The sequence below is a fragment of the Ambystoma mexicanum genome, chromosome 1p, assembly GCF_040938575.1.
Source record: "Ambystoma mexicanum isolate Mex_15411 chromosome 1p, UKY_AmexF1_1, whole genome shotgun sequence".
Lineage (NCBI taxonomy): Eukaryota > Metazoa > Chordata > Amphibia > Caudata > Ambystomatidae > Ambystoma > Ambystoma mexicanum.
Window position 1 is genome coordinate 506,399,803 of NC_090921.1, and position 27,843 is coordinate 506,427,645.

Below are 27,843 nucleotides of genomic sequence, written 5' to 3' on the forward strand. Positions count from 1 at the left end.
ATAGCCTACGAAGTACCTAATCTAATGTGCGTTGCACAAATAACACTGGGTCCAAGAGTAGTGACGAACCAGTCATTCAGGGCAGAGGGCACGTGGAGGAAAAAAAAAAGAAGAAAAAAAAACACGCTTGCAGGATAAGCAGTATTTGCTTGCAGGCATCAAAGTTACAACTTGAAGCAGGAAAAATTATAAGTTACTCACCGTAGTGACTAACGTACTCTTAGTCCATAGTCCCCTTTCCTCCATACGGCATGGGGGTCCCTTCCAAGGGACGGAAGACGGAACCATTTTCACCAGAAGTAAAATCTTCCCCTTTAAATTTATAGGCGCGCAGGGGTGCAGCCCAGGAAGCATGCGCTGCCCTGACTTCACCCACCGGCGCCACACCTCAGTCCCCATTGACGTGTCAACAATAGATTTAACATTGCCTAATGACACCAGTATTATTAGAGGGGAGGTTGGCGGGATGTATGGAGGAAAGGGGACTATGGACTAAGAGTAGGTTAGTCACTACGGTGAGTAACTTATAATTACTTTTACGTCCAGTTCCCTTTCCTCCATACTGCATGGGCGATTACAACTGAATGTATCCCCTGGGTGGAGAGGAGACCCTCTTCAAGCAAATAGGTTCCTGAAAACCACCTGTCCGAAAGCTGCATCAGATCTAGAGCCAGCATTCAAAGACGCTTGCAGAAAGCCAAGGGAGTGGCCCAAGTGCCTACCCTGCTATGACTTGGCCATTGCATTCCAGCACCAAGTCCTTTGGCGTTGCCTTGGCCCCGACTGCATGGGCATGCATGTTGCCCGGCAGCGGCTTGTGCTGGCCCTCGTAAGCTTCTTTGATGGCCGAGACCATCCAGCGGAATATGGAGACCTGATCGTCTGGTCTTGAGCCTCCGAAAGTGATGAACAGGCCCTCCAATTTATGGAAGCCCTTGGTCCTGTCCAAGTCGAATTTCAGGGCACACCTGACATCCAGGCAGTGCAGCACTCTGTGCTTTATCCTTAGGATCGGCAAAGCACGTAGGAAGGACTATTTCCTCGTTCAAGTGGAAAGCAGACGGGTCCTTGGGCAGAAATCATGGGTGTGTCCGCAGGACTACCTTGTCCCTGTGAAAGGTATTATATGGTTCCGAGGCAACCAGGGCCTGGATTTCGCTGACTCTACGAGCCGAGGTGAGGCAGACTAATAAGGCCGTCTTGATGGTGACCAGCCTGAGGTCCGCAGACGCCACTGGCTCAAACAATTTGTGCGCCAGGACGCCCAAGACTATGATGAGGTCCCACACGGGGTGCAGCCTCTTGACGGGCAGGTAGAGCCTTGCGAGCCCCGTCAAATGTTTGACGATAGGATTTGAGGAGGAGAAATATCCTCCTCCGAGTTCCTGTAAACCCTGATGGCTGCGAGGTAGGTACGACAGCTATCCACCTGCACACCAGAGTGGGCAAGGTGTGCCGAAAAGACGATCACGTCGTCCAACGTACATGCCAGGGATCGATTTCCTTGGAGTCCACCAGGTGGCAGAATCTGGTCCATTTACGTTTATACTGGGCCCTGGTAGCCCTGCGCCTCTGACTGATTTCCAGATTAGCCTGAGAGGCTGAGGTGCCACAGCGTTAACTGCTCAGGCACCACGCTGTGATGGCTAGTTTCTATGGCGCGCAGTGAATGACCCTGCTCCCCTGCTGCGCCAGAAGATGTGCTGGGCCCGTCGAGAGGTCAATCAGAGGCATCTCTGAGAGGCTGAGCAGCATGAAAACCATGGCCTGTGCGGCCACCAAAGAGGTATTAGAATGATGTTGAGTTGGCGAGACTCCTTGATCTTTCAAATCACTCTGAGAATCAGTGGTGTGGGCGGGAAGGCGGAAGCCTTCATGCCGTTCCACTGAAGCCAAAATGCATTGCCCAGGGAGCAGGGACCCTGTCCCTGCCAGGAGGCAAATTGAGGGCACTTCTTGTTGTGCCAGGTGGCAAAGAGATGACCACACCTGTTGAAGATCTGAATAATGAGGTTGTTTAGCTGCCACTCGTAATTGTTTGCTCACAACCTGTGAGCCTGTCCGCCTCCAGGTTGGATTGCCCCAGGAGGTGGACTGCCGTGAGGTAGATGTCGTTTTCCAGGGCCCACTCCCACATGCCGATTGCCAGTCTGCACAGAGGAGGGGATCTGGTGCCTCCCTGCTCGTTGACGTACTACATGCTGGTCGAGTTGTCTGTCTGAGGACAACCTTGCCCCTGAGAAGTGGTAGGAATGCTCCGAGCGCCAGCCAGATGGCGTTCAGCTCTAACCAATTGATGTGGTATTCCTGCTCCTGTCTCGTCCAGGGTGGCTCACCAGCCCTTGAGCGAGGAGTCTGTGGTGATAGTGGCCTGTGGGGTGGGCGGCCGAAAGGGCTTGTCCGTCTGTAAGTTGCAGTCCCTGGACTACCATGTTAGGTCCGGGTGGAGAGAAGGAGGACCGTTGATCATTTCGGATTAGGAGCACCGCTCCTAGTTCCATGACGCTGCAAAGTGCGGCTGAATCATCCTCAATATAGAGTGTGGAACGGCTAATAGGACCACCGCCAAGGGACCCAGGAGGTGCTGGTACCACCATGCCGAGGTCACCCCTCTGCAGAGGAAGTGGGTGGTGGCCCTGCTGATGGCTGAGATCTTGTCCTCAGACGGAAATACCTTCTCGGAGACACGCGTCCCAGATGAGGCCCAAAAATGTCCGCCTTCAAGGGGTGCAGCTGCGACTTCTTGAGATTGAGCGAGAAGCCCAGATCGTGCAGTGTATTCCTAAGGGCATGGGAAGAGTGGTGAAGCGCTTACGGAGATGTAGCCCCGACAAGCCAGTCGAGGTATGGGTAGATGTGGAGGCCCTGCACTCTGAGGAGGGCAGCCACCATATTCATGAGCCTGGTAAAGACCCTGGGGGCCGAGTTAAGGCCAAAAGGAAGGACCTTGTATTGAAATTGATAGCCCATGATCCTGAACCGTAGGAAAGAACGATGGGGCTGCCAAATCGGGACTTCTAGGTACGTGTCCTTCAAATCCAGGGAGCACATCCAGTCTCCCTTCCACAATGTCTCCGCTATAAAAGCTGGCGTAACCATCTTGGATTTTTGTAGGGGTAAGGAGAGGTTGAGGGTGGAAAGGCTACAGGCCCACCTGGTTGTTCTTCTGAATGGCAAAAATCCTAGAGTAAAAGCCCAAGCCCGCTGGGATTTCCTCCACTGCCTGGCTCTCTGCGAGCAACCGGATCTCTGCCAGAAGAGTTGCTGTCCCAACTTGAGGGAGTGGATGCTGGGATGGGTAGGGTAGATGGTACCTCGTGGATACTACGGAGGATTCTGGTGCCAGAAATGTGCATGGAGCGCATAACCCTCCCCCTCCCCCGGAGACACGTGGACCCGAAGGGGCATGTCATGCCTTCTTTCCCTCGGAGGCTGTCGTGGAGGAGGGGGACGGGAAAAGCTTACGCCCCCCCTTTTTTTGTTGCTTGCGACGGTTCTGAGACGGCGAGAGGTCCGGCTGCCTGGATCTCTGATCCTGTGGGACCCTCCATACTTATGCCCCTTTGGGAGCGCTCCTGTCACTGGGTGTACGACTTGGGTGTGGTCTTTTTCAAGATGGATAAAGACTTGGCCGTTAGTGAGCGTTTTTTCTTTTTGTCCAGCTCCTCGCCCGTGGTGGAGTGGAAGAGGGCCCCCCCCCACCCTCAAACGGTATATCCAATATGCAGTCCAGGACGTCCGGGTTGAATTTCGTGGACTGGAGCCATGCCCAGAGGTGCCGATATGGACCACAGTGGATTCCATTTGGTCATGCGCCACCATCTTGGCCTCTGCCAGCTCCACCTTAAAACGTGATTGGCTCTGCGTAGGGAGTTCCCGGAGGAAGTCCACAATTTGCTGCCATAACCTCTGGTTAGCGGCAGACCGCATGGCATTGGCATTTGCTTGACATAGGTGCAGGGACGCGTTGGAATAGAGTTTCTTTCCATGCGCCTCCAAGATCATCTCCTCCTTGCCTAGTGGAGCCGCAGAGGACGACTGAGGCTTGGATTATAGTGATGCCGCAGTGATTCCCGATGGATAAAGACTTGGCCTAAAGTGTAGCTGAGGATGGGCCGAGAGCAAGAGCATCCCCTTCCATTTGCCTGTACCTGGCGTCGATTGACCGCCTGGGCCGAGTGTGGCTTAAGCCAACCCTTCTTGGCCAGTGAGACTACATCAGTCTGCAGAGGAATCCCTGTTTTGGCAGAGGGGCGTCGCGTAAAGACTTCAGTCAGAACCCACCTATGCTGGCTGGGGGAGGCCCAGGTATTCAGCCAGCCCAGCAAGACATTTGTGGAAGGCCCTGGCTGAGGATGGCGTGTCCGGATCTCATTATACGTTTACTGCGGAGGTGGAGGAGTAGTAGGAGCCAGAGGCTGGGGCACAGGGACCGCAGCCGGGGGCTGGTACGGAACCGCCTAAGGAGCCAGGACCAGCAGTTGACCCGGGGGCGTCGGCGGGGGCGCTTGTGGTGCCGCTAGCATAGTCGGGAGGACTTCTCCGATGGCGTCCTTGAGCTTAACCCCCATCCGAGGTGACTTCATGAGCCCAAGGAACATCTCAAAGAACCCCTCCTCTTAAAAGGGCGGAGCCCCTCAGCCATATTGCCGTTAAAAGGGCAGAGCCCCCTGGCCATATTGCCGTTAAAAGGGCAGAGCCCCCTGGCCATATTGCCGTTAAAAGGGCAGAGCCCCCCGGCCATATTGCCGTTAAAACGGCAGAGCCCCCCGGCCATATTGCCGTTAAAACAGCAGAGCCCCCCGGCCATATTGCCGTTAAAACGGCAGAGCCCCCCGGCCATATTGCCGTTAAAACGGCAGAGCCCCCCGGCCATATTGCCGTTAAAACGGCAGAGCCCCTCGGCCATATTGCCGTTAAAACGGCAGAGCCCCTCGGCCATATTGCCGTTAAAACGGCAGAGCCCCTCGGCCATATTGCCGTTAAAAGGCCGGAACCCCTCGGCCATATTGCCGTTAAAAGGCCGGAGCCTCTCGGATGACGATCCGGTACAAGAACCTTCCGGTCCCTCAACACTGCAACTGGGAGGATCCAAGGATCCAAGGATCCCTCGGGCCGGTAGCTGTAGCAGCCTCAGTGCACGTGCTGGTACAAGGACATGACGGTCCCTCCTGCGCGAGAGTGTCCTTGGGAAGGAGTCTTCTTTGCGGGGTGCGATGGAAAATAGCGGGACTGGCTCCGTTTCACAAAATTCTCGAGGTCCTCCGGAGGCGACTTCTGGAAGAGCTCCCTCCACCTGGCTAGTCGGTTCTTCAGCACGTTCGAGGACAGCGAGCCACACCCTGTACAAGCTTGCCAACCGTGATCTGGGCCAATGCAACATAGGCAGAGGGTTGGGGGTCTGAATTTGGGAAGAGCCTGTTGCAGGATGGACACCTGCTGAACCCTGTGAAAGTCGATATGCGCCGCGGAGGCGTGTGAAGCCTGAGGACCGAATACCTGAAGATAAAAAGACAAAAAAGACAAAGTATCCGCGTGTGGAATTACATAGCCGAAGCCAAATCAAGGAGCGCTGGTGAAATCGGCCCGTTCCCGTCTGCGCGGAAAAGGGTACAGAGGTGTGGTGCCGGAGGGCAGAGTCAGGGCAGCACATGCTCCCTGGGCCGCACCCCTGCACACTTCTAAATTTAAAGGGGAAGAAGATTTTTTCTGGTGAAAAAGGTTCCGTCTCCCGTCCCTTGAAAGGAACGCCCATGCAGTATGGAGAAAAGGGGACGGGAGTAAATCTTGACATCAATTTCACAGCATGAAAAGCATGGAGAGGAGTATTCTTCCCATTGCTACGTCGAAAAGGCAGTTGGCGGCAGGGATATACAGGCAGTTTGCTTATGCATGAGTGGGGCAGATTTCTAAGTGTTACACACCGGTCCTCTTACGAGGAACATCCGAAACAGAGGAAAAGGAACAGGACTATGTATGGTCTTAGTCACCCAATTTAAACACCTTCCTTAGTAAAAATGCAATTCCTCTCACCTTTTTTCTTTTCCACTCTTCTGTCAGAAATAGGTTCAGGTTTTTTCTTAGGTTTTTCTACTTTCGAGGGTCTAAAACAATGAGATGAATTAAAATAGGTAAGATGAACTGAAGTATGCCTCAATCAAATCCTATATAATGCATGCTTGCACGATAATCGATGTGGTGGAACAGAGGGAAACCGTTGCAATAAATCGCTAAGCAGGAGCATACTAATTGGCACACAAAAAGAGTAACTCTTATGCAATTTTGGATGTCCAGTGACTGTAAATATTTCATATAGTACGGTGAGGGACATCACAAAGCTTCAAAGTAGTACAAGAAAGGCTAAGTTACAAGACGATAAAGAGAATGGATTTATATGCATACAAAAAAAATAATTCAATATCTGGCCTGGGTAGCCTAAAGAGTTATTTAACAGTCGATGAGAGGGTTGCCGGAGGATTAGGCTTTACATGTGGATATTCTAAATCCTATAGAAGCAGTAAAACTAGCATAAACAGATGCCGTAGGATAGCGGACAGACTTTGAAAGTGCCTTGAGTTGGTATTGGTCATCAAGATGTAGATTACTTCCACACAGAATTTGAGAGTGTCGGGTATCTCGGCAGCCAATCGCTCCATGCACTTCGCATTCTTAATGTCACTGGGCCTAGTAGGATCGTTTTTATTTTCCCTTGTTCCCCTCCCTTTGCTTGGTCGTGCTCTGAAACACTTGTGTATGAGCGCAATATAAATAAAATATTCATTCATTACTCTGAAGAACAAGTGGTAATATGCAATGTCTGGACCGTGAGACAAGCCCTATTCATCATCAGATAGGGCAACATCTTATTTAAACACAAGGGGAGTGAATAGTCAGTTGTGTAGTTGGGTTGGTCCCGTTTACCAAGGGCTGAGGGTTAGCGCCAGTCTGGTCAGCTATTGGCAAGGGTTGTTCACCATTTAAATCTAGGTGTTTAGATGGATTTCTAGAATGTTAACTGGTGGACAGATTTTAGGAGGCCACCCTAGTAATAGTGAACTGAGAAACTTTGAAAGGTTATCCAAAACCCAATCAAGGTATCAATGGAGAGCAGTCAAGGCGTATTCTCAGGAGAGTGCAAGTGTTAGGGAGAATGTTCAATTTATGTGCCAATTCCGTTTCACCTGGGAGACCCCCAGCAATTTTGCTGGACTCTGTACTTTGAGTGAGTTCCACTTACTCAGGAGATTAAAATCATTATTTTTCTCTGACTGGCATTTTGTATTCTTACTGTTTTAGGTAGTTTACTTTGCGACACCCCGCACCCTCTGTGCAGTGTCACTGAGGAGTCACTGAGGAGTCTCTTGGACTTCTCTTTGTTTAAATACATTTCCTTGTGAGAACTACAGTTCCCAAGAAATGCAAGACAACTTATCTAACCTTTTCTTTTGCAAGTCCAGCACACACCACCCTATGTGGTGTGCTAGGGGTTTACATTGCAATTACTTCTCCCAGTCCTCATTTAAACTTTAGTTACACTAGCTAACTAAAATGGCTGACTTAATGTCGTATATGAGTTATAATTTAAATAAAAATATTTAAAATAAAGAAAATTAAATGGCTGAAAAGGCAGTGGTTACCTTTTATTACCTTTTGTGCAGGTTACTAGCAGGTCGATTTCTCAGCTGCAGTACAGCACTCATGTGTCACCATTTTCTAAAAAAGGCCCCCGTCTTCTGGTCTTTTCTTCCATCATTAAGAATAGATTTGAGTCCTTTGTGAGTTTTGCCTTTGGTGGGCTTCAGCCCTGAAGCTCTCCCAGGCTCCAGTGTGTCTGGGAAGGCAGGGCGCAAGGAGGAGCACATAGCTACACTCTCCTTTGTCTGTAGGTATGCCTGGCTGCAACCAGTTGGAACTGGTAGGCTGGCTGTCCTAGAGGACAGCCAATCCCCAGGTGATTGACAGCTCTATGAGTGTGATTGAATGGTTTTCAGCATATTTTTTCCATCTTGGGATTCAGGTGAGTGTCTGCGGTCTCCTGGACCCCCCCTCCCCCATGCACCATCTTGGTGCCGGTAGCAGCGTGGGGTCCCTTGCAAGCTCCATTACCGCACCGCAGCTTCCTCTCCTTTGTCCCGCCTCCCATGCCGTCCCCCTGGCCCTCATTGGCCAATCTTCATAGTTTGGGCACTGCAAGCCTAATGCAGCTCACACGCTCCCTGTCCCATTTTCCATCTTGGGATTCAGGTGAGCGTGTCTGCGGTCCCCTCTGCCTCCACCTCCCCCATGCTCCATCTTGGTGCTGGTAGCAGCGGGAGAACCCTCGCGGGCTCCGTTGCCGCACTGCAGCTTCTTCTACTTTGTCCTGCCTCACATGCCGTCGCCCTGGCACTCATTGGCCAAATTCAACTTCTCCTGGACCAAGCCTAGGCAGCCCTCTGCCCGGCAGCCCCTGCGGCTAGGGGCCCCAAGGCAAAGGGCAGGTCCAACAGAGGCAGCTCCACATCGTGTCTGCAAGGGAAGCCAGTGAAGCCAGCCGTCAACCAACACCAACTAAAAGAGTAAGTGTGGCACGGGTGGGGAGTAAAGCAATCACTCTACTCTAGAAAGCCCTGCCACTCTACATTATATTAGCAAAAGTATAGACTACCAGGTGAACATCACTTACAACACTAATACTTGGAAATAATTGTGACCATCAGCCTACATCTATTCGATACAAAAAAAATGTATTTGCCTCGTATCGCATCCAGACATATTTATGCATGTTAGCAAAGTTCCACACTTACATAGAAGTTTGAGGATTAGTACCCACTACACAGATAGAATGGTGAATATTAGCCTGTGTGGCATCTAGATAGAAGTGCGGATGTCAGCATGTGCCGCACTTGGCCGGACTCGTGACTGATGCCATGTGCCACAACTAGACAGCATTGTGAACATTGGTCTGGGGCACAGCTGGTTGGAAATGTGAATGTTAGCAAATCCTACACTTAGATGAATTGCGAACGTCAGCATGTGCCTCACCTAGATGGAATCAAACATTAGCCCGCATCGCATCTAGACAGAAATGTGAATGTTAGCATTTCCCACACCTAGATAGAATTGTGGATGATAGCACTTTGGTCAGCAGCACCCGGTATGCTGTATGTTCCGTCTTTCCGGTTCACGCGGGTGGGAGGTCGGGCCTTTCCTGTTGATGCCACCCAGCTCTAAAACCCTCTTATTCCGATCCCTGGTCTGCTTGCTGCTCCTTTTTTGAGTCAGGCTTTTGGGCTCCTCTCTAGCGCCAGGCCGCCTCCGGGCAACCGTGCGCATTACAAAATCACGTAACATTACATGTGCCACACTTTAATGTAATCATGAACACTGGCCAGCCTCACATCTAGATAAGATTATGAAGGTTAGTAAGTGCCACACTGAGATGAAATAATAGTGTAAGCAAGTGCCACGCTTAGAGTTAGGAAGGCTTCCAAGTATCCCATTTGGAATTGTGAACACTAGCCTCCGCCGGACCTCGACAGAATTGTGAATGATCGCAAGTACCTCACTTAGACAGAATTGCGAATATTGGCATGTGCCACACCTAGATAAGACTGAACAGCCTGCGTCACAACTAGATAGGATTGTGAATGTCGGCCAGTACCACATGTAGATAGAATAGCAATTGTTAGCTGTGCCACGGCTAGACTGCGTTGGGAATACTATCAAGACCAGATTTAGTTAGAATTGTGAATACTAGCTTGCTTCACATACAGGAATCCAAAGGTAGGTCTGTGACACATTTGGATACAGTTGTGAACATTGGTGTGCGTCACATCTAGAAAGGATTGTGAATATCAGCCAGTACCAGATCTAGATAGAAATACAGAGATATTCACACGTCACATCTAGAAAGATCGGGACATTTAACACATCACTTATAGACAGCCATGCCAATAACCAACTCACAATCAATTTCACCCCTCTGCATACCCTCTCAAACTCTAACCAAACTCAACCACAACCCTATAGCACAACAAACCGCACAAACTTCACTACAGCGCAACAAAATAAACCACACAGACTCAAACAGCACATGACTCCTACTGACCGAAAAGCACCCCAAACCCAGCAAACAGTGTTAACCGGGCTGAGGCTGCCAACAGCACATCACAGCTCTCTTGCGCTTTTCCCGCTCGTTCCCACTAACTCACCCACCTCCCTTTTCAGAGCCGGCAGATGGCCAGGGGACCACTCCGGTGGTGATGTTAAAGGATATTTGTACCGCGCACTAACATATAAAGGCAAGGATTTTGGGACCACAGGCAGTGTTGACCACTGGAACAAGGAATCCTAAGCAGAAGACTATGAGAGATACCAGCAGCACCTTCCAGGACCACAGAAGCACTGGTGAAGTCCTGCAGCTGTACCGACCCCCTTTTCATCTCGACAGGGAAGACCCACCAAGGACGACTTCGTCCCTTAGCCTGGTGGAACTAAGTAGCCCCAAGACCTTCATTTTGGGACCTCCCACACCACCGAGCACCTCAACCCCCCCCCCCCCCCATTAGCCCACCCCTCCCATCAACGTCATGCAACTTTCCCGGGGCGAAGAACACCAATAACCAGGGTACCTGGAGCATTAGCGAGTGGATAGTCTTCCGAATATCAAATCCAGCTGAATTATTGATATTTTATTTGTATCGCGCTCGTAGAGAAGTGTTTCAGAGCACGGCAAGGGAGGGGAACAAGGGGGAACAAAACTATTTTACTAGGCCCAGTGACATTGAGAACATGCAAGTGCATGGGAGGGGGGGGAAAGGGGAAAGTGCATGGGAGGGGTGGGGGAGTGGAATGTGCATGGGAGGGTTGGGGGGGAGTGGAAAGTGAGCAGAGGAATACAAATAAAAAAAATTAAAAAAAACAACAGTGGTAGTGCAGCAAGCAAGTGGCAAGCGCTAGGTTTAAGGCAACAGACAGGGTGTGTCTGATAAGTGCAGAAAAAAGGGGGCACTTTAGGGTTACAGATAGACCCCAGTGCAAGGGATTGCCAGAAGGCAGTGCAGATGGGTGGCAGGGTGAGCTGGTACCTGGGCCCGAAAGTCAGAGGGTAACCAGGTGCACAATGCCGAGATGAAACAGATACGCAGGGGAGAGGAGGAGCCCCGAGATCTGGTCTATGGAATCTCAGGACCACTGTATGACATTTCCCATGTGGAAATTGAACCCCCTGTAGATTCACTAGAAAGATCAAAGAATTTGATATCAATGGCAGGCCTTGGGAATTTCGGAGTCTCACGAATTGTAAAACCAAACAAGCCATGTGTGATAGAATGCCCATGTGGCCTAAGATATTTGGTCCAGACTTTGAGACCTATCCATAGCAGGATATGCGAAAATAGGTCATGGATTAGATGCTGAAACCCGAGTGTGATGCTTGTTAATCATTATATTGAGCCTCAGCACTCTGAGGACGATCGAACATGGAGGATCGTGGATACCGTTGGCGACTGTTAGGCAGAATCCAGGGCAGTTCCCTTAGGGAGCACTACCCCCAGATTAGGACTACAGGTGAGAGCAATAAATCCCCTTTGGTATCAGTCTGTACCACAAAGATTTAGTTGGTAGCTGTGGCTGAGCAGTCAGGCTTATCTCAAGAGGGAGATAAGCAGTATTCAGGGTTGACACAATCGGCAGTACAGTACTATGGAGCAAGGAAACACTGACCAAAAGTTTTGTATTAAAAAGAGAATATTTATTTTATACACTTCTAAGTCAACACATAGATCACAGTTAATAAAGTAAGTTAAGTTTAGTCAAAAGAAAAGCATATACAACTCCCTATTCAATTGTAGACAAGTTTGCGGTATAGTGAAAACAGAGCAAAACGGCACAGTGAAAACCTACTACAAATGGCACTCTACCAATTCAACGAAAGGGAGGGGAAAGTACAAGTTAAACCGAAATATCTTCAGACACCCTCCTCGCAACACTTCCCTGAAGTTTTGTGAACAAGTAATGCACAGTAACACTTTAACCAAAAGACAAGTGAATGAAAACTGAGCAAAATGGCACTCCAAGTTAAAACAGTAGGAAGGAAGAGGGGTTTAGAGGATTTAGGGGCATCAACACATTTCTCATTGAAAACTAATCTAGTGAGAGCAGATCTAACAAATCAGCCAGAGTCAATAGGCCTCAGCCAGAGTCAGTGGTACAGGACCAAGAGTTTAGGAACAAAAATGTTCTTGGAGCTGCAGTCAAGTCTTTAGTACAACACTTTTGAAGAGGTAGATGCAAGGCGAAAGACAATGTTAAGAGAAGGCGGCTGACCCCACAAGTTGTTAAAGGATTTAAAACACCTTTAGGGCTACCACAGAGAAAGGGCGGCCTGGCGGAACAATGTACCTTAAACATGGAGAAGAGGCTCCTGCAGTGGCGGTTGTTCCTGGTAGTTCCTGCAGGTCGAGGGGTCCAACAGAGGAAGAGAGGTTCTCGTCGTGGAGGAAGGTTCGAGTCGCTGCACTACCCAGGGATGAAACCAGCCGCGGTGCTGCCAAACGAAGTTTAAAATGGTACATTCCTTTTAATCGCTGTCCGGGTCGATAGCTGCCTGGCTATCTGGTCTCCAAGTGCGGGGCACTGTCGAGTCGACCAAAGCAGGTCCGAGGGCGCGATAGGTGAACTGGTTGACCCCACCAGCTCAAGGTAAGGAGGCTCCTCCGCTGAAGATCTCCTCTCGTCCTGTGGAAGAAAAGTGGTGAGAAGATCCGGCAGGGCTTCACCGGTGGTGTAGATGCTGAAGATGTCTCTGGCTTCTCTTCCCTTCGGTTCTGTAGTTTCAGTGGCGACGTCTTGCTCTTCCAGTCCTCAGGACCCTGCTTTTATGCAGAAAGAGACCCATTCATACAGCGTAGCTGTCACTCACACAGTGGAGTGGTCTTCTTGGCGGGAGACCGTCCAGCCCATTAGGTTAGAGTGCGACCTGAGTTGCTGTGGCAACTCTGTCCGGGGGTTCTACTCCCCCTCCCTCAACAACGGACCCACCCCAGACTCAGTGGCGCTGAAAGGAGGGCTTCTTGGCAGAAGCCTGCCAAAAGGACGAACAAAGGATCCCCGACCTGGGTTAGGAAAATGGAGTAAGGCTCGAGAAAGAAGTTTTATCAAAGTTCTGGCAAATAAAACCTACCGGAGTAAAGTTAATAATAAAATAAACCGGCGGTATGTTAGAGGCTGTCAGTAAAAGTGGTAGCCCCGAACAATGGGAAAATCCCATAGAGAAATATTCACGGTCGAATATAAAAAGGTAGTAACCACTGCCACCAGCCAGAAACTTTGTAGAGGGGGACTTTAAGGTACTCTCTCGAAAATGAACATAGGGGAAAAACTATTAACCCCTTCCAGTACTTCCATATTAAGATGGGCTGTACTGGTTAAGTTCATAAAAATCGACTAGTCAATGGGGACTTTACATGCGCTGGGAGACAGTAGTCAGTCCCAGGGTATGGAGTCTATGTTGGGGGGTCGCTAGGATACCCCTGTGTCACGGCACGGAGGGTGCTGAGTAACATGTGCATAAAGATGATTCCTATGGGTGAGAGAAAGGATCCCAGCATTAAACACAAAAATAGCCTAGAAAACACATAGCAAATATGCCTAAGAGTGGGAAAACGTGTCTCACTCTTAGCAGGTAAAAAGAAACAAACCCTTCAAATCCAGCAAAGCTGCTGGGGGACTCTATGGGTAAGGGAAATTAACCATGAAATGAGAATCTTCCCTAACAGCTACTCTTCAAACATCTTAGCTAGCCTTCTACAAAAAGAAGCAAGATGGAATCATAGGCTGCACTCAAGGCCACCTCACTACTCTGAGAAATCTGGACTCACTCCTACCACCTTTGACTATCACAGTTCTTTCTGCTCATTACTCCCATGTTGTCATCCTGATGCACAGTGCTTCTTAAAAATGCTTTGCCAACATCTGAATCCCCGATTTGAAGTCAGATCTTGCCGTTTTTGCTTTGTTGCTGCACATTGCGAATTTTTCTGCATTTTGCTTGTATACGGATGCTTCTCTAACTTTCAAGCCCAGTGACCTCACCACTCTTTTGTCCCACACCTACCTGCCTTAGCCCCACCACCTCCAGTTTCTCCATCCTCTCCTCACTTCCACCCCATGGCGCTTTGTTTCTCCTATCTTTTTCAACTGCTTCTCCATTGACAATCCTTCCCTTCTCACCAAGTGTGGTAGGAAGAAGTTCAAAAAGGATATCTTGGCCTCTAACCCTGGTCTTCCTATCGCCGACACCTACTCCAATGCTTCCTCCAGACAGACCCTCACAGACATCCTCTTGGTCGTTCCTTCGCCAGATCTATGGACTCCTCATGCGATCTCTGTCCTATCTCCTCCTCTCCCATTAATGGTGGCACTCACTGGAAGGTTAAGTTTCCTTCGACTCCTCTAAAGTCATCATTAATGTCTACTTAAATGGCACGGTCATGGTCCAAGGCCCTCAGGCCAATCTCCTCTGTGATAGGCGCTGCCCTCGCCTCATCAATTTCCCCTCATCTCCTGCTGTCCCCTCCTCTCCCCCCTTGGCTACCTTGCCCTCTCGCCGCTCCTCCTCTGCCGCTCCTAGGGCTTTCTCTCCTCCGGAGGGCGTACCTCTGATCTGTACCCCTCCCGGAAGGTCTTTAAGGTTGGCAAACTTCTTCATATTGCCACGCTCAACTCTCGCTCTGCTGTCAAACATTCCTCTGACATCTGCCACCTCCTTTAAGAACTAGACCTTGATGTCCTTGGTCTCACCGAGACATGGTTCACGGCCAGCTCTGTCACAAGCTTTGACACTCTCCTCCCTCATAGCTACAAGAGCCTCTCTGCACCGTGTTGGGGAGAACTCTCATTTATGGCCAATTTCCCTCACCTAGTGAGTCCCCCAGCAGCTTTGCTGGACTTCTAGAGTTTATTTTTTTTCCACTTGGTAAGAGTGTGAGCTTTTCCCCACTCTTACCTGTGTTGCCATGTGTATTTCTCTGTTTTTGTGATTGTGGACTCTGAAGTACACCACTTCAGTAGCCCCCTTCTTTTGTGTGTCACAGCACCTTCAGTGCCGTGGCACAGGGTTGTCTTTGCAACTTCCTCCCTCCCCCCCACCCCCCGACTCCATTTCTGAGGCTGACTACAGTCCCCCAGAAAAGGGTAAAGTTGCCATTAACTTTACTTAGTCAATCTACCACAGATCCAATACACCCCATCTTCCATGGAGTACTGGAAAGGGTTAATTCGTAACCCATTTTTATCTGTACCTCCTAGAGCATTGTTTCGCTCTTTTAACATTTAGACTTGGCTGGTGGCAGTGGTATCTACCCTAACTTTTCTACCGTGATTATATTAGATAAACGTGGTACTGTTCTTGGCTATTATATTAGCCTCGAACATAAACCCGCTTGACCAAATTATTTTTCTTTTGGCTCCGGTTGGGTTTATTCGCCATTTCTTTTTGTTAAAGTCCTTCTTGTGTTTTACTTTGCGCAGCAAACTAGGTTCGCCTTCCCACCGTCTTTTGGCGGGCTTCTGCTCAGAATCCCTCCACCAGGCGCCTGGGTGTCTAGGTGGGCTGAATGTGAGGGAGGAGTGTAGTCACCCCCTGCACAGGGTATCCTAGGAAACCCAAGTCACACTTTGCCATGATTGACTGAGGTGGTTGTCCAGGCTGAACAAACTCCCTGCTGGGTGATTGACAGCCAGGCTGTGTGAATGGGGGTTTGCGCATAAAAGGCAGGTCTCTTGGGCTAGATGTCAGAGTCGCCACTGGAACTACAAGGAACCGAAGAGAAGCGGAGGGAACGACTACTGCTGCAACTACCCCGTCCCGGTGAAGCCCTGCTGCAGTCCTGAGCTATCTACCCTTCGACAACTAAGAAGATCCAGTCCGGAGTCTTCTTCCCTTGAGCCTGGTGGGGATAACCAGCTCATCTTCCACAGCCAGAGGATCCTCTTCCTTGGTCGAAATCGCTGCACACTGCTGTAGTGGTCCGGATAGCCATTTTAAGAGCCTCTCCTGCTTTTAAGGAGCAAACCTTTTATTCATTGTCGCTGCTGCCGGCTTCATCCCTGTGTGGTGCAGACCCCCTTCAGACGTCATCCTTCACAACGAAGCTCCAGGAATCGTGGGTCTGCAGGAAAACAACAGAACCAACTGCCAGTGCACCAGCTGCACCATTGGAATAAGGTACTGTGTTCTGCTTGAGGAAACTGGGTGAACCCCTTTTCTTCATTTCCAAGGCTTACCCTTGTCGTCCCTCCTTCTTATAACTTTTGCTTCCGAACATTGACAATATCGAAGTACTCTTGGCTACGTGGAATCGTGAACTGTGACTGTGTGATCTTCGGCAACAGGTCCCCGGTGTCACTTGACACTGGCTCTGGCCCTTTTACTCTTGAACTCCTGTCTCCGAGTGTTTCTCGATTCTGTCTGCCTAACCAAAAATATTGCCTGTCATTTTTGCCTCCAACTCCCTCTGGGTGTCTCAGGTGCTAAGTGTGTTTTTGCCCCGGTAGCATTTCATGTCACGGATACGCGTTTATTTAGTAGACCGAACTGTCAAATAGTGATCACAATCGTATGCGCGGTAACGTGTTTTGTTCATAACACCGGTTTATCCAAAGGTTCATCCAAACACAGGGTACTTACCTTGAGACATACTGTACAAAGTGAATTGGTTAGTTGTAGTATATTTGACGTGTGGTTTGTGTTTAAGTTTAATGGAAGTGTTGTGTTTATAACAAATGGTTTAAAAATAAATGTACTTCTATTTTTCTACCTGAAACCTTGAGTCAGTGTTTGCTTGAGTCACAGTAATGGTGGTCCCTTTGTGTAATCTCTGCTACTGCTCATATACTCTTGAGAGGAGCCTGGCTGCTCCGCCACTGCTACCTCTCTGACATAGTAGAACAGGCTGGTACCAAAGGTAAAACTTGTATTGCCACCTGTAGTCTTAATTGTGTGTAGTGGTCCCTAAGGGCACTGTACAGGATTCTGCCAAACACACCCAGATCCTCCCAGTCCGGTGGGGGGTAGCCCTGATCTTTCCTGAGTGTATGCCCGACTATCATTCCCACTCAGACCTACTCCTCTTTTGAATGCCTTGTCTGTAGGCTTTCTCTCTCGCCCACCCATTCTCTTACTGTGGCTACCATCTACCGGCCTCCTGGTCAAATCACCTCTTTTCTCCGAGTGGGCGGACCTCTCCTCCTCCCTCCTGGCCTTTACCACTCAACTCCTCCTCAGTGACCTCAATATACATATAGACTCTCCTTGTTCCTCCTCTGTACTCTTCTGGGACCTCTGCAACTCCCATCCCCTGTCCTTCCTCCCCTCTGGCACGACTCACTTTGCAGGGCACACACTCTGTCTTGATCTCCTCTGACCTCCCCTTCTCTATCCCTCTGACCACTCCTCTCTCCTGGAGCGATCACCCCCTCCTCTCTCCCTCTCTTCTCTCCCTCTCTTCTTCTCTCCCTCTCTCCCACCCCCCCCCCCCAAGCCAAGCTACACCAACACTGACACCTACCTTCTCGGACATCCGGCCCATGAAGCGTGCGTCAGTTGAGGCTTTTGCCACCACTCTCTCCCCCCCCCCCTCCAGCTCTGGCTGTCTCATCATGACACAGCCTTGTCTCTGCTCTACTCTTCAATTTCTGATACTCTTGATGCCCTTGCCCCCGTCATGAGGATCCATTTGAAGTCCAAAGCCAAGTGCTGGTATGACTGACCTAGCTACACTTAAACATAAGTGTAGGGCGGCTGAGAGGAAATGAGGGCTTCTTGTTCACCTTCTGACAAACTGGCCTGTCGCTTGCTACAAAGTCAATACCGACTCTCCTCACCAAGAAGAGTCCACATTCAAGCTCGTGTCTCTGCGGCATCCAACAACTCGGCCGAACTCTAAAATCTGCAAGGAGCTGGCCAACCCTGCTACAGTCTCTACCCCTCCTGTTGCCTTCCAAGCTCTTTACAATGCCCTTGCCTCTCACTTAATCTCAAAAACCTAGGACATCCTGGGGGGCGCTGTTGAGCAGCCTGGAAAATGGCTGTCTAGCTATTGAGCTCCGTGCCCAGACTTCGGTTATCAGACATCAGCGGTTCAATACACCATCATGCATCTGAACCCTCCACCCTGCGTAGCTGATGTCCTGAGCTATTCGCCTGCTGTGTTCTGCATTCCAACCCCCAAGCCGCCCCCCCCCCCCCCCGACGCTTGGCTGTATGGACCCTCGCCTCTCTCTCCAGCTGGCACCGGACTTCCACTACGTGTGCACCTAGCCCCTGTGCCTGGGACCCAGACTGCTACCGACCATTGAGCGGCCCGCGGCATTGATCTGTCCTCCCTCAGCACCCCCACTTACACCTGCAGCGTGGTCTGTGTTCCATGGGAGGCCTCCTATGAACTGTGTGTACAGCACAGAAATTGCATTGAGAGTGTGCCGGCGCTCAACATTAGCACTCCCTACAGCTGCTCTGGCTACAGAGCCACACACCGCATCTGCAATAACCACTGTTTGGAGGTAGTAGGTTACCCACGCTCGCAAGCCGATACTGACCTTGTCTGTGGGAGCGAGTCAGTGGACACCTACGCTGTGGGGATGGTCTTTGGAGAGGCCTGAGCTGATCTGCATATTTTCTCCTGGCTTTACACCCTGGTTTCCTGCTGCGAGGACCACCCTCCTACTTGGCCGGTTCGATAGCACTACTCAGGCACGCATTGGCCTACACCACAAGATCCTCAACATCCCCATCTGGTTCCCGGTGGACCTCCTAAAGCTCCACATTGGGCTAGGGAGCCAGAGTGCTGCTCCTTCCTCAAATCATGTACTGAGGCCCAGCCAGAGCGGGCCTTCCCTGGGCCCCAGTGCCCGATAGCATTATCCAGAGCACCAGGACTCTGACAACACAGCCCGAACGGCTAAATCAAAACCCGTCTGCCTTTACAGCCCCGTTCTCTGGCATGTCTCCCGGGTGCGACAGCAGGGTTCCCCTGTCGGCTGCACACAGAAGACCCATACTCAACTGTTTCTCTGGTTAGGGCGTCACCTAAAGAGCGGTGCACCCATCCACGTGGCTGGCGCTGCTCCTCCCCGCCATCTGGCCCGTGACAGGAGTGCGGAGAGAGCTTGCTCGCCCAGTTACACCAGTGATATCTGCCCGCTCCGGCCTACACCATCACCCACCCACAGGATGTCGAACAGATCACGCGGTGCTAGCAAGATTGGGGCTATGAACAAGTTCACCAAGTCAATGCCCAGGTCTGAGCCGGCGGGCTCCTCCTCGAACCACGATGACATAAATCAGGCTGAGGGGGGCAGGGGGTCTCACAGTACTTCTAACGGTGATGGAGTGCATGGCAAAGCACTTTGTTTCCTTTCTTGAGGAACTGGACGACAAACGCGAATGTGGCCTCACTGAGAACTAAGTTGGACCAGCACAGGACTAGGATAACCGAGGCGGAAACCAGAATTGGGGCCAATGAGGATGAGTGCTCGTCCTACAGGCCACGGTTACAGAACTGGTGCGCGATATGAAGCATGTCAAGGCCAAGTGCAAGGACTTAGAGTCTAGATCACGCAGAATAATATCTGCATCCTGGGCGTCCAGGAGTCCACACTCAAGGGCAGGATGGAACTGGCTGTCGAAAACCTCAAGGACCTCCTTGATAACCCTCAACTCTCCCCGTTCTTCACAGTTGAGCAGGCGCACCGTGGGCTGCCCCCCACCCTAAACCCGGGAAACTTTCCCAGACCAATAATTGCTAAGATCCTTAGCTACAGAGAGGCTACATACTAAGTCTAGCACGTGAGTAAGGGGAATTAAGACTAGCTTGGCAAATCATCAGAATCTTCCCAGAGTTATCCGTGGGGGGGGTCCAGACAGAGCGCAGACAGTTCAAAGGAGTGAAGAAAATGCTCAAGAAAAGGAAAATTGAATACGCAACGCTCTTCCCGGCATGCTTAAAATTTACCCATCGCAACAAACTATTTGTTCACTGTTCCGGATGAAGCAGTGAAATTCATCGAATCACAAATCCCGCTTAGCGATCCTGCAGACCATCTAATGGACAATGACTAAGGCGGCTGACACTTGCCATTTGTAGAGGGGCCTCTCTGGTGAAATCAGGATCTCAGACATAAGATCCTCCGCCCCCTAGTCTGACATCATGGTACACCAACTGAGCCCGACATGATACTCTGAGGTTATCCTCGCCCGAGGCGGGCGACACCCCGATCCTCACTTTCACCGCCATACGTGTGGATGGGGGACTGCCGACTCTCCTGCAGGCCCCTAACGAGCATACATGCCGCAATCATGAGTTCACCCTTTGTTACTATGCACCACAATGCTTTACTTGCAACCCTGGGTATATATATCGCCGATGAATGAATTGAGGTGTTTACTGCACCAAGGTATTAGCTAAGTTGGGTACACGGCAGCGGCGACCCCCGCTGCAGCTGCAATGCCTATTCTGGCGTTTTCTTCTCAGTTGTGGCCCTGTTGGGCATGCGGGCTGGCGCTACCAAGTTCGGCATGGCACGATGGCGCCCGCTACTTGGGTGGGGGTCACTACACTGCTGGTTGGGCGAGGGCACTATTAGGCAGAATCCTGTGCATTTCCCTTAGGGAACACTACAGAAGATTAAGACTACAGGTATGAGCAATAAATCCCCTTTGGTATCAGTCTGTACCACAAAGATTTAGTTGGTGGCTAAGCAGTCAGATTTATCTCAAGAGGGAGATGATCAGTATTCAGGGTTTACACAATAGGGCTACTATACTATGGTACAAGGAAACACTGACCAAAGCTTTGTATTAAAAAGAATATATATATTTTACACACTTCTAGTTCAACACATTAATCACAGTTTTTAAAGCAAATTAAAAATCAGTCAAGAAAAATACACAACTCCCTAGTTAAAAATAGTAGGCAAGTTTGAGCAAGAGTGAAAACTGAGCAAAACGGCACAGTGAAACCAAACACAAAAGGCACTATCAATTTCTCACAAAGGAGGGAAAGAACAAGTTATACAGGAATATACCCTTAGTCACCCTAGCAACACTTCCCAATAAGATTGTGAACAAGTTTAGTCAAGGCAGTACTTCAGCATGTATAATACTTAGGTGACAACCGAGCAAATGGCACTTCACAAGTTTAAAAGTGGGAAGGAAAAGGTGGTTAGGAGAGTTAGGTGCACCAACACATTTCTAGGTGAGAAGCAATCTAGAGAAGGCAGTTGTAACAGATTAAGCCATAGTCAATATCAATAGGCCTGTGCCAGAGTCAGTGGTACCCAGGAGCAAAACGTTCTTGTAGCTGCAGTCAAGTCTATGTTAAACGATTCGAAAAGGTGGTTGCAGAATCTGAAAGACAATGTTAGATGATGGGGGGCGGCCAACCCAACAGGTAGGTAAAGGATTTAAAACACCTTTAGCGCTACCAAACGAAAAGGGAGGCCTGGCAGAACAAAGTACCTTAGAATGTAGAAGAGGTTCCTGTCGTGGTGGTTGTTCCTGGCAGTTCAGGAGATCCAGCAGAGGAAGAGGCTCTCGTCGTGGAGGAAGGTTCGAGTTACTGCACTGCCCAGGAATGAAACCAGCCGCGGTGCTGCCAAACAAAATAAAAGGTACGCTCCCTTAAATCGCGGTCTGGGTGGACGTGTGCCTGGCTATCCAGTCTCCAAGTGCAGGGCACTGGCGATTCGGCCAAGGCAGGTCCTGGAAGGCGATTGGCAAACTGGTTGGCCCCACCAGCTCAAGGGAAGAAGGCTCTTGCAGATGAAGATCTTCTCTCGTCGTGTGTAGAAAAGTGGTGGGACGCTGCAGCAGGGCTTCACCGGTGGTTCAGTTGATGCAGAGGTCTTGGTCTACCCTCCTCTTCGGCTTCTTAGTTCCAGTGGCGACGTCTTGCTCTTCCAGTCCTCAGGACCCTGCTTTTGTGCAAAACGATCCCCATTCATACAGCCTAGCTGTCACTCACACAGTGGAGTGGTCATCCTGGCGGGAGACCCCTCCAGCCTATCAGGGCAGAGTGCGACATGGGTTGCTGAGGCAACCCTGTCCAGGGGTCCTACTCCCCCTTCCTCAAAATGGATCCACCCCAGACTCAGTGGTGTCGAAAGGAGGGCTTCTTGGCAGAAGCCCGCCAAAAGGGCGAACAAAGGATCCCCAACCTGGGTTAGGATCTTAGACACGAGAAATAAGTTACATAAAAGTTCTGGAAAATAAAAGCTACCAGAGTAAAGTTAATATAAAAATAAACCGGCAGTATGTTAGAGGCTGTCCGTAAATGTGGTAGCCTCGAACAATGGGAAAATCCCATAGGGAAATATTCATGGTCAAATACTTTTGGTAGTAACCACTGCCACCAGCCAGAAACTTGAGGGACTGTACGGCACCCTCTCAAAAATGAGCATAAGGGAAAAACTATTAACCCTTGCCAGTACCTCCATAGTAAGATGGGTTGTAATGGTTTTGTTCATAAAGATTGACTAGTAAAGTCAATGGGGACTTTACATTCCCTGGGAGACAGACTCCATACCCTGGGACTGACTACTATGTTTGGGGGCCGCTACGACACCCGTGTCACTGCACGGAGGGTGCTGTGTAACATGTGGATAAAGATGGTTCCTATGGGGGTGAGATAAACCCCAGACATTAAACACAAAAAATTGCCTAGAACACACAGCAAATATGCCTAAGAGTGGGAAAAAGAGTCTCACTCTTAGCAGGAGAAAAAATAAACCCTTCAAATCCAGCAAAGCTGCTGGGGAACACTATAGGTAAGGGAAATTAGCCATAGAATGAGAATTCTCCCTAACAGTCAGTGAGGGTGGGGGGTGGCAAAGTTGGGGGATGTTATAAGGAAAATGGCAGGAAAGCAGTGGCTGCGGCTACGATGTGGTACGACTGTGCTGCAGCGGTACGTACGGTAATGAATGGTGACGGATTTCACTGTTAGTTATACGGTCATGATGTAGCATTATGGAACATCCTAATGACATGGAATGTCCGGGGATTAAGAAACTTCACAAAAGCTTGTAGAATAACTGCATACACCCAGAGACATGGAATTAAAATACTCCTCCTTCAAGAAACACGCCCTAGGGCACCGCGCATCATGCCTGGCACCGAGTTGGGGCTCTAACAGGTTTTCTACAAAAGGTATTCCACTCAGTCCAGAGAAGTGCTGACCCTGATCCATAAATCAGTTGAATTCTCACTGCGCACTAGCTACATAGACTTGTAGATACGTAATCCTGCACTGTCTATTAGCCAACACACAATGTCTACTTGAGAACACATATGCCCCGAATATTGATGCCCCCAAATTCTTCAATGAAGGGACCACCCTACTCCTGAGAAATATCATTGTCCCAATCATATGGGGGTGGGGAGTGCGGGGGGTTTCGGGGGATATGAATCTGATCCTAGATAATGACCTAGACCGATCTGGATCAGCCCGCAGACCCATGTCACGGGCTGCCAATCGCTTACACACACACATGGACTCACTGGGCCTATGTGATGTGTGGAGAGCACTCTACCCACACAAGAGACTATACCTATTACTCGTCTGTACATGTCAGTTCATCTAGGATAGACCTGTTCCTCACATCGGGCAAGCTAATGGGTAGGGCCATAGATCCACAGATACTGGCACGCACACTCTCAGACCACTCCCCAGTAACACTACAGGTCAAGCTGGGGCCTGGCTTACCCACCCACCCACCCACTCCGCCTGGCATTTCAAATCAGAGGCACTGCGGGACAGTCTTTAAGGCTGAGATTCTGGTCGACATTAATACCTTTTTAGACTGCAACAAACGGCACAATACACCCGAGGGGATCCGATGGGAGGCATTCAAGGTCTTTATTAGAAGTATGTGCATCTCTAGGGAAGCCAGGGTACTTAAGGACATCAAAAATAGCCTACTATGCTCTGAAACCAAGCTTAAAGAACTCAAGCGGGAGTACGCCTCCGCACCGTCCCCAGCCAAACTAGCACAGATAAGATCAGAGCTGTAAAACTTCGAATCCCATGCCCTCAGGGATGTACAGTACTACGCTGACCTCTGGCTCCGTGGAAGTACGGTGAGGGGGACAGACCCGGGAGAACCCTATCCACACTGGCCGTATAGAGGGGGTAGAACCCGTATTGACAGCATCAGGGATGCGCGTGGTGCCAAACACTGGTAAGACCAGCAGATCCTGGAGACCTTCACAGAATTCTATGCAGCTCTTTACGCTCCCCAGAGGGAGCACAATGCCCAGGACATAAACCTCCTTGAACAAATTCCCATGACCTACATCTCCCGAGCCACCAGAGAGCAGTTGGAAGCCCCGATCACTCTTGAGATTGCTGAGGCTATCTCAGGCCTCCCGAAGGCATGGGCGTAATTTTAGGGGGGGGGGGGGGGGGGGGGCGTTTGTCCCCCCCAACTTTCATGGCACACCATTTTTTCCCCATTCATTTAGCTGGGGCAAATTTTCTTCTGATGTCATGTCCCCCCCAACATTTTCAGCAAAGTTACTCCACTGCCCGAAGGGCAGGGCTCCCGGCCCGGACGGGCTCACCTCAGAGTTTTATCAGGAACATGTTGCCATCTTGGCTCCCAGACTACATGAAGTCTGGACCGAGTCGCTCCGCCTGGCCACCCTGCCCCTATCCCTGCGAGAAGCCCTCATAACTGTGCTCCCCAAGCCAGGTAAGACTCTGGATGAATGCAGATCCTACAGGCCCCTATCACTTATAAGACAATGCATTACTTACCGTAAAAGCATTTCTGATGGTTGTATCTGCTTAGATTCACATGCTGTGCATAGGTCCGACATCCAGTGGTCACTGCGGAGTATTGCATTTTGTTTTTCGTAGTCGAAAAGGGACGTCGACAAGGCGTGTCTGAAATACTATCCCTATAGTGACGTGCGTTGAACCCACAATCCCTCACGCGTCGAGGTCCCTCTGTATTTTTCTGCCCTGAGGGAGCCTTTTAGACGTGAGTACAGAAAAGAGAGATATAAAGGAAGTCTATGTTCCTTCCATCCGAGCGGGGAGGAAGGGTGGGCGCATGTGAATCTAAGCAGATACAACCATCAGAAATGCTTTTACGGTAAGTAATGCATTGTCTTCTGATGTTTGTTAATCTGCTTAGAATCACATGCTGTGCATAGACTAGCGAGCAGTACCCGGAGTTGGCGGTGGGTTATGAGAAGGAACAGTAGAGAAAAGGTGTCGTAATACTGCCTGTCCCACCTGGGAGTCAGATCTAGAGTGTGCATCTAGACAGTAGTGTTTTGTAAAGGTGTGCACAGAACTCCAGGTAGCCGCTTTGCAGATGGACTCAAGGGGAACATTTGCAATGAATGCTATGGATGCCCCCGTGCCTCGAGTAGAGTGTGCTCTTGGCCAAAAGGGCAGTTCTCTCTTAGCAAGAGTATAGCAGAGAGTGATGCATTGAACAATCAATCTAGAAATAGTGGACTATGAAACTGCATCCCCTTCTCTTCCTGCTGCCACCGAGACGAAGAACTGATTTGTCTTCCTCAGTGGTCTGGTTCTTTCCATGTAGAACATGACCGCTCTGCGTACATCTAGTGTGTGCAGAGTCCTTTCTCCCAAATTGGAAGGATTTTGAAAGAACGTTGGTAGTGCTATAGATTGGTTTACGTGGAATTTAGAACTAAATTTCTGAGCAAACCTAGGGTGAGTGCATAGAACCACCTTATCTCTGTGAACTGTAACGAAGGGGTCTAGAATAGAAAGAGCCTGAAGTTCACTTACTCTCCTGATGGAGGTGATAGCTATTAAAAAAAGCAGTCTTAAGAGTGAGGTGTTTAAGAGATGCTTTATGCATGGGTTCGAATGGTGAGCCCATGAGTCTGGTAAGTACCACATTAAGGTCCCATCCGGGAGCTGGGTCAGCTATCGGGGGGTGTATTCTCTTTACTCCCTCCATGAAGGCCTTTATAACAGGGATCCTCCACCACGACACCCTGAGTTGGGAAGTGGTGTATGCAGAAAGTGCCGCTAGGTGGACTTTAATGGAGTTAAACACTAGACCTGAATCCAATAGGTGGGTCAGGTATAGAACAACATGTGTGGGAGAGCAGTCAATAGGGTTGATGCTTTTACTCCTGCACCAGATGACAAATCTCTTCCACTTGCTAGAATAGCAGTGGCGAGTGTTAGGTTTTCTGGCTTCCCTGAGGATGTCCATGCATCTTTGCGGGAGTTGTAGATGTCCGAACTCTATGATTTCAGGAGCCAAGCTGCTAAGTTCATGTTCTGGGGGCATGGATGCAGAGTCCTGCCCTTGTTCTGAGACAGCATGTTGTACGGGCAGGGGAGTCTCACTGGGGGAGATAGAGACATCTCCATCAAGTGAGCGAACCATGGCTGTCGGGCCCACATTGGGGCCACTAGTATCATGGTCACTTGTTCCTGGTGCATCTTGTGCACCACCCTGTTGAGAAGGGGAGTCGGGGGGAAAAGCGTAAACAAATTTCCCTGACCATTGCATCGACAGACCGTTCCCCTTGGATTGGTTCTGGGGGTACCTGGAGGCGTAACTTAGGCATTGTGAGTTCTCCAGGATTGCGAACAGGTCTATTTCTGGGAATCCCCATTGTGTGAAGACGTCGAAGACGATGTCTTCGTGCAGGCGCCATTCGTACTCTTCGGGCAGGGGGAAATCTCTGCTGAGTCTGTCTGCCAGCAGATTGAGTTCCCCGGGTACATGTAGTGACAGTAGGAACATGTTTTGTTTGAGAGCCCACTTCCATATATTCTGGGCCAGTTTGGACAGGCCTGGAGAGTGGGTGCCCCCCTGCTTGTTGATGTAGTACATGGCTGTGGTGCTGTCTGTAAGGACCATCACTGTCTTGCCTTGTAGGTGTTCCTGGAAGGCTTTTAGCGCCTTGAACACAGCTAGTAGCTCCAGTAGATTTATGTGTTTGGATGCTACGTTCGGAGTCCACACTCCGTGAGCAGTCTGATGGGATAGGTGTGCCCCCCATCCTGTGAGGGATGCGTCTGTGGTTAGAGTGGCTTCTGCTGCGGGTGTGGCAAAAGGTTTCGATTTTCCCATGTTTTCCTTTGTCCACCACCGTAGCGAGAGCACCAAGGCTTGCGAGACCACCACTAGATCTTCCCATAGTCCGCTGGCCTGACACCACTGGCTGTTGAGCCACTCTTGCATTGGGCGCAGGCGCGCGTGAGGTACCAAATAAATACACGACGCCATCATTCCTAGCAAGCGCATTGCTTTGCGTACCGTCACCTCTCGACCGGTCACATATTGAGGGATCTGAAACAGCATGTTTTGGACCCTCTCTTTGGAGGGGAAGACGAGGCCGTCCCTTGTTTGAATTAGAGCCCCTAGGAATTGTTTGATTTGACTGGGGTCTAAACTGGACTTCTTTTCGTTGATGGAGAAGCCCAACTGGAACAAAAGGTCTACCGTCTTTTGGGTATTGGAGAAGCATGTTTCGTAAGAATCCCCTGTTATGAGCCAGTCGTCGAGGTAAGGGTAAACTGGGATGGACAACCTGCGCAGGTGGGCCGCTGCCACTGCCAGCACCTTCGTGAATACCCTTGGTGCTGATGCTATGCCGAAGGGTAGCACTCTGAACTGGTAGTGTTTGCCCTCTATCATGAACCTGAGGTATTTTCTGTGCGCTGGCAACATTCAAATATTAAAGTATGCATCTTTCATGTCCAATGTTGTCATGTAATCTCCCTGTGAAAGTAGTGGGATCACTTCCTGTAAGGTTACCATACGAAACTTTTGGGGTTTGACAAACTTGTTCGCTGG

The 27,843-nt window shown here is 50.0% G+C and overlaps 1 protein-coding gene across 3 annotated transcripts in view; it reads right to left on the reverse strand.

The window, feature by feature from the left end:
• Window positions 1-27,843, reverse strand: part of HDGFL2 (HDGF like 2) — a 945,069-nt gene that overhangs the window by 293,465 nt on the left and 623,761 nt on the right. For all 3 annotated transcript variants that reach the window (XM_069649364.1, XM_069649365.1, XM_069649366.1), the window contains exon 11: window positions 6,034-6,104. In XM_069649364.1, coding sequence (XP_069505465.1) covers window positions 6,034-6,104 — 71 coding nt within the window. The remainder of the gene's footprint in view (window positions 1-6,033; window positions 6,105-27,843) is intronic.